The sequence below is a fragment of the Colias croceus genome, chromosome 10 (assembly GCF_905220415.1).
Source record: "Colias croceus chromosome 10, ilColCroc2.1".
Classification (NCBI taxonomy): Eukaryota; Metazoa; Arthropoda; class Insecta; order Lepidoptera; family Pieridae; genus Colias; species Colias croceus.
The window spans coordinates 956035-963443 of NC_059546.1; the positions used below are offsets into that span (position 1 = coordinate 956035).

General features: G+C 33.1%; 1 protein-coding gene across 1 annotated transcript; it reads right to left on the reverse strand.

Moving 5' to 3' along the window:
• Positions 1 to 3926: 3926 nt before the first annotated feature.
• LOC123694851 lies at positions 3927 to 6863 on the reverse strand. Its single transcript, XM_045640449.1, has 5 exons — positions 6750 to 6863; positions 5902 to 6038; positions 5337 to 5458; positions 4687 to 4815; positions 3927 to 4179 (listed from the first exon to the last, which is right to left on the reverse strand). The coding sequence occupies exons 2-5, from the start codon at positions 6016 to 6018 to the stop codon at positions 3984 to 3986; spliced, it is 564 nt and encodes a 187-aa protein (XP_045496405.1). The 5' UTR covers positions 6019 to 6038; positions 6750 to 6863; the 3' UTR covers positions 3927 to 3983.
• Positions 6864 to 7409: the final 546 nt, after the last annotated feature.

Here is a 7409-nt window from a genome sequence, read left to right on the forward strand (position 1 = left end):
ATTATTCGCGTACAAGCTTATTTACTAGGTACTTACCTACCTAGTATAAAACAAAGTCGCTTTCTTTGTCCCTAGGTATATCCCTTAGATCATTAAGCTATATCCCTTTGTATGCTTTAATCTTTAAAACTACGCAACGGATTTTGATGCGGTTTTTTAATAGATAGATTGATTCAAGAGGAAGGTTTTAGTAAATAATTTATTAGGTTTTAGACAAAGCGGGCGAAGCCGCGGGTGGTTAGCTATATTAGGTACTTTTATTTATTTCTATAATAAATAATTCTAGATACCTAGGTACGTACTTATCACAATAATACGATGATAGTTAGTACCTAGAGTTTATGTTTAGCTGGAAATTACATTTATGAAGGCAGGAAATGGACATGTAATAATTAGCTTTCATAGCCGCATAAATATTATTCACCTAATAACAACTTCATAATATTATTAAGTGGATATAAGATGAATGCAATACATATTGTAATATATTATAATAATTTATAAATCACCAGAGAACTTTTCAATAGATTACCTGGAAAACAACAACACGTTTCTTAATTTTCTTTTATTTGTGTGTTCTTATAAGCGGGCGAAAAGCTAGTATATGCAGACATATACTAGCTTTTCGCCCGCGTCTTCGCCCGCGTTTTCAAAGGAAAACCCGCATAGTTCGCAAGTAGTGGGATTTCCGGGATAAAACCTATCCTATGTGTTAAACCAAGTTACCCTCTATATGTGTGCTAAATTTCATTATAATCGGTTCAGTAGTTTATGCGTGAAAGCCATACATACATACATACATACATACAAACCTTTCCTCTTTATAATATTAGTAAGTATAGAAGTATAGATACACAATTACCTAATTAAAATCGAAAGGCTATTTATAACACAGAACTCCATTCATGAAGATCCCTGGTATTACGTCAAGGGTTTAAAATACCAAATGATTTCTCAAAACCAGTTTGTTATTTAGTATTTAGTACGTGTCGGTATGTGGACAAAATAATTTGGGACTACAAGGAATTCACGTAGGAGAGAGTTTTGTAAACACTGCAGTGTGCACATTTCTCTGATGATCTAAGTTCAAGAGTTACAAAGTATGTACTAGGAATTTATAAGTTTATCGCGGTTTAGGAGAAACAGTGCATTATGTTCATGTTGGAGAGACTGTATTAATTTTATTGACGGACTTAAATAACTTATATTATTGTAATTAAAAGTAGGTAGATTTATTCATTTGTTGCAATGCAATTTAAACACATGCTGACAAATGATATTGCTCATTTTTTAATCTAAATAGGTAGGTAGGTACGTATTATTTAGGTACTCTAAAATAAAAAATAAGGACTTATAATGATTAGCGATAGAAATAAAAATCGTAAGTATATATAATACTAGCTTTCCGCCCGCGGCTTCGCCCGCTTTGTTTAAAACATAATAAATTATATACTAAAACCTTCCTCTTGAATCACTCTATCTATTAAAAAAACCGCATCAAAATCCGTTGCGTAGTTTTAAAGATTTAAGCATACCTACATAGGGACATAGGGACATACGGACAGAGAAAGCGACTTTGTTTTATACTATGTAGTGATGATGATGATAATTATTAATTATATTATGTAGATAGCTCATTAAAATATGTTATTTTCAATAAAAGTCATTTATGACGTGTACTTTATGTGTATTACAGAGTACAGACCTAATAGATCTGACGATATAAAAAGTCTTACATACCTACTCAAGCAACTTACCTGCATTTAAAATTAGAAATTTCACGCCACGTTGTTGTTTCACATGTTTCATTATTTCATTTTTCAATTACTCACAACAATTTTAACCTTGAAACATTGAAACAACAATAAATATTATTAAAATTAAAATATCTTAAAGATGAATAACCAATGAGAATGCATCACCAATAGCTAACAGTGATGCAAATGATAACACTATCACATTCTAGGCCATATGTGTTAGGAAAACGGATATTCTAAGGAATTTAGGATGACTAACTAATCTATATTGTCATCGTAAATGGAAATAAGTGTGAGTCGAGAATAGTCACTAACTACCTACCTACTTCATTGTAAAAAGTTGTATGGTATCTATCTTAATTCAATAGTTAAATAAGAGTGTCTATATGTTTTAATATTTTAAGTAAGTAAATAGTTGAAATAGATGGAGCTATAATAAAAAATGTATTTTTTTTTCATCTTTATAATCAAGGGCTGATAGTAAGCAGATACAAGAAAATGAGTTTTTTTTAGATTTCAATAGTAGATCGGAGACATGAAGGAGACAAAGAGTAGGCAATTTTCTGTTTCCCTCGGAGTTGCCGGCTTGTGGAAATAGGTACCTATATTTTTTAATCTTTAACCCATCATCCCATGGCTACGTTTGCATGATACTTATGTGAATAAAATATCAAACATTAGAGCACAGTTCATGCTCATGCGGCCTCGCAGAGGAATGAGGAGGCGCGTACGCGCGCAGTCGCAGAGTAGAGTGTTAGACGGAGGTGGGCCCGCTACCGGGCGTCCGCTGCCGTGGTCGTGGACGATTTCAAAGGAGTACCCGCGGCCCCGGTTACTGCGCGGCTTGACGGAACACAGTGGGGTTTGAGTCGGTAAGAATCCGACATAGCCCACGGCTCCTTTCCCGGGGGCCGTGGGTATCTTTCGAAGATTTCCCCACTTAAAAAAAAAAAGAGCACAGTTCATCCATCCTAACAAATGTAATGAAAAGCATATTAATAAATAAATAGTTATATAAGTACCTAGTAGAAATATGATAGGTAGCATATAATTACTTACGCACTCCACTAATGCGGAAGTTTATTAAAGTGCTGATAACACTATAATAGAAATACCTATGAGCAGAGCTGTTATAAACAAAATTCTCTACAATAAACAGTTAAGTAGTAAGGCTTATAAAGAATGAATTGTTTTCGGTTGTTTTGTTATACTCAAATACATTGTAGGTAGATAACTGTTGTTATTAGTTAATGATATACTGGGAACTAAATCTTTATTTTGCGGCTCTATATTTGCTTACACTCTCACAAGTAGATATTGTTATTGAAAAACACTTCTTTTTATATTGAACTAGCATTCCGCCCGCGGCTTCGCCCGCAAATACTTAAACCTCCCTCTCGAATCACTATCAGAATACGTCGCACATAAGAACATAGGGTCAGAGAAAGCGACTTTGTTTTATTATTTATACTACCAAGGGTTAGGTATGTTATAAAGGGTGTAGTATATTTGTTAACCTATTAAATATATATTGTTTATATAGAAACATTAAATAGGTTATACGAAATGACTACGGATTCAAGTAGGTACCTAGCCCCTAGGTACCTATTCCTATAATATTATCTCGAAAGCGATATCAAACTTAGTTACTAGGTAGGTACTTCTTATAAAAATAGCTGCGCATAAATCACCAATCAATTATATTAAATAGGTAGGTACTTACTTCTGTTAATCTATTATCTACCCACTTGAGAACAAACGAGTCCCTTATTAGTTTATGTAAGTGCTTGGGTTAATTTGTTTTATTTATACTTTACTGGGTAGTGAATACGGGTTCTTGGTTACAATGTAATAATGTAGTTATTTAAAGCCTGGTAGAGAAATGCTCTTTCTCGGGAGAAGCACTTCCATGAATAACAGAAAATTATTTTAAATAAATTAAGCAAGCTTTAAATGACTACAAAATAAATAATACTAGGTACTACCTAAGGAAACTAGTGATAACATTTTTATCATGTTTTCAGCAATTTAATAATGTATTTGAAAATTCTCGCCCAATTAATAAAATACCTAGATAAAATGTAAACAGCACGCATTGAGTTACTATGTACTACAGCGAAATAATAAAACGTTTTTTTTTGAAAAGTTAGCCAAAAGAAACAATCAACATATTTTGCAAGCACTGTAATTCACTATGATATTTTGTTAATAATTTATAACGTACATTTATCCAATGAGAGACGCTTGGTACATCGATAGGATCAGAAAGCCAACAGCATATACCACTAAAATGATGTCCATGAACGTCGCAAAGATTTCCCTTGAGGCTTGGTTGCGAGCTAACCTTTGGATGTGGCATCTCACTCGGCTACAAGCTCGTCCAACTTGCACTACGAGTAACTCTGCTGTGTTTAATATTGCACTGTAAACGCGGAATAATTATTAATAAACAATAACTATCGAAAAATAAACGTGGAACCATCGTGGAACTGAAAAAAGTGTAAAATAGCTGGTACCTAAGAAAATAAATTTTGAATTCCGTGTTCTTTGTAACGTTCAAAAATGATATTTTTTTTTTTGAAATTTGAAGTTATTTTCTGACTGATTTATTTTTATTTTATATTATTAATTTAATTAAATGTATCATAGACATTTACAGTTTATCAATAAATTAACAATTAAATTTAATCTAAATTTTATAAGTTCTTATGGGTGCTTACGATTTATAAAAGCGCCATCTAGTATGTATTAATACGTACTACATTTTATTTAAGCGCCATCTATACAGAAACACTAAATTTACGGCAGCTGACCACACAACAAATTCTTCACGTTTACAAAGGCAGATAACAGATGGCGCTGTAATCAAACTGTTTTAAGTTTTCACTTCGAATTGATAGATGGCAGTAAACTATATTTTCATACAAACCTTGGCGTGCATCTCCAATAGGAATTATTTGCGCTGAATAACGGGAGGAGCAAGGCAGCGATGTACCAGAAGCTTGAACTTAGCCTGGAATTCCGTGATGTGAGAGTTGACCTTTGTATGACAGGCGGCCTGTATAGAAGGAAAAGGAGTAAGTAATAATTATGTTTTATTTTAATTTCAATTCTAATATATAAAAATCAATGCCACTTTTCGTTGTAATTCCATAACTCGAGAACGGCTGAACCGATTTCGATAATTCTTTTTTTATTATATTCCTTGAAGTACGAGGATGGTTCTTATGTAGAGAAAACGTTAATATGTACCACGGGCGAAGCCGGGGCGGACCGCTAGTATTCAATAAAACTTGGCCTCGACTATGGATTGTAAACTTCTTGTGATTGGAATGAATAGGAATAATTTCTTTTTATCACTGATAGTGTAGATGAGTGTGATTCAAAAATTAATAGGTAAATAACATCACACAAAAATCGCAAATGCTCAATTTACTCGATTTGGCGAAAAAAAATAGATTTTTTCCTTTATCATGAATAGGTAGATACTCGTATGCTCGTATTCCGTATAAACTATAAAGTATGTTTATGCAGAGCTCGAATATATCTATAAATACTTAGAGTATACAATATTACAACCTGCGGTTTTGAAGCCCATTCACATTAGAGTCTGCTGACCCCCTGATCCACCGGTCAACCTCTCTACTGAGGTGACTGTCGTCACGTGCCAAAACATATGAAGATGAGTTTGTGACCATGCTCTGGAAAAGCTTTTCCTTTCAATTCATTGCGGTAAAAGAAATCTGTTGAACTCTTTCTACAAATTATGAAAAGGATAGAATTGATTTTTTTGCAATTGATAAACCAAATTATTTAAATGAAAAAAAAAAGACGTGTGGCACTCGGGGACTACCGCGGTAAAGCTATTGCATGCTATGCCTTCAAGCCACACCTCCGTGCCCGTCGGAGTGGGGAGCGTGAGGTTTTTCGTTACGGAATTTCTGGATTTGGTCCCCGCGCTCAAGACCCGCGATAGAAGCTAATAGCTATGCAATAGCTTAAAAATCTCAATAATTCTTTCTCGAGCAGAAGGCATAGGCTATATTTTTATGATGAGGAAGAGTGTCCTGTATGCTTCGTTATTCCTACCAATAAAAGCTAAGGTAACAGTTAATTTCATAATATTGGTTTAAAAATGTCTGACCTCTGATTCCTGCAATGTTTGCCGGGTGTCCAAATCATTTGGGTTATTGTATGAACGCTGTTCAATTATTGAGCGGTCTAAAGAATTTTCTAAATACTCTTTTGCGATATCGGCCATTTTGTAGTAGGAAGTCGTAACTGTGTGATAGAAGTAGCTTTTAATAAATATTTAAAATTACCTTCTACAAGTGATAACTGCGTTAAAAACAACCGACTTCAAACTTGCACTTGCAAAATTTACAAATACCTACAGACAAAAATGCTCATAAAATAAAAACTACTGGGCCTATCCGAATAAAATTTTTATGGGACCAATTCGACACCATCCCGCATCGAACAAAAAAAGAATCACGTAAATCGGTTCAGAAACCTTGGAGTAATCGGTGTACATACATAAAAAAAAAAAAAAAAAATATACCGGCCGAATTGATAACCTCCTCCTTTTTTTTTGAAGTCGGTTAAAAAGCATGTACATTTGCTTCGAGCTTTTTTGCTGTCACCAAATGTGATAACACAAGTTCAATACCCACCTCGCTCTATAGATTTATTAGGTACTAGGTAGCTTACCGCACGCGGCTTCGCCCGCTTTGTCCAAAACCTAAAATACAATTACATACTAAAACCATCCTCTTGAATCACTCTATCTATTAAAAAAACCGCATTAAAATCCGTTGCGCAGTTTAAAAGATTTAAGCATACAAAGGGACATAGGGACAGAGAAAGTGACTTTGTTTTATACTAAGTAAGTACTTATGTACTTATTGATTATTTTCGTAATTTTTTTATACTAAAATTCTAAAATTATTATCCGTAACAATTACTAGCTCTTTATTCTACATACCTATTTACCTATGTGTTTGTTGTTCCCTAACTCATGCCAAAGTACAATGGCAAGGTTAGGAAATGATTAAGTATTTCTGAAGATTTACATTATTGCGGGATTATTTGAAATACGGTTTTTTGAATTTGAAATTATAAATCCAATGTGACGGCATGTCAAGCTAATGTTGTTTATGAATAAGAATATATATTTTACATAAAGGTTATATTTAAATAAATAAGTGAAAAATTATATAGAAATGTAGAAATGTTAGTGTAGGTAAAAATATATTCTGCATCGATTGAGCTTATTATACTTTTCGATAATTATATTAGACTCGTATAAACGTATTGCATTTTAATGTTGATTAACAATGCAATATAATATTATCTATGTATATTTCAAAAATCATTACTATCCTTACATTAAAATTAAAATTAAAAATTTAATTAAAATTAAAATTATCTATATATATTGCAAAAATCATTACATTACTATCTGTGACCACGTGTAGAGCCAAATTATTAATTTCTCCGACCACATTGAACAACAGTCACACTTGACCGATTCTAATTAAATTATACACATGTCTACACCTATAATTAATTTGTTTAATTCAGTAGCCCGTGAATTTAAAATACTTTTTTATCTATGCCTATGTCATTGTGTGGTCTGTGCGGGGCGATTGG

Coding starts and splice junctions, on each gene's coding strand:
- LOC123694851 (XM_045640449.1), bottom strand. CDS start 6,018: ATGGCCGATATCGCAAAAGAGTATTTAGAAAATTCTTTAGACCGCTCA. Junction 4,816..5,336: donor AATGGGCTTCAAAACCGCAG/GTTGTAATATTG, acceptor CCTTCTATACAG/GCCGCCTGTCATACAAAGGT. Junction 4,180..4,686: donor TATTGGAGATGCACGCCAAG/GTTTGTATGAAA, acceptor CCGCGTTTACAG/TGCAATATTAAACACAGCAG.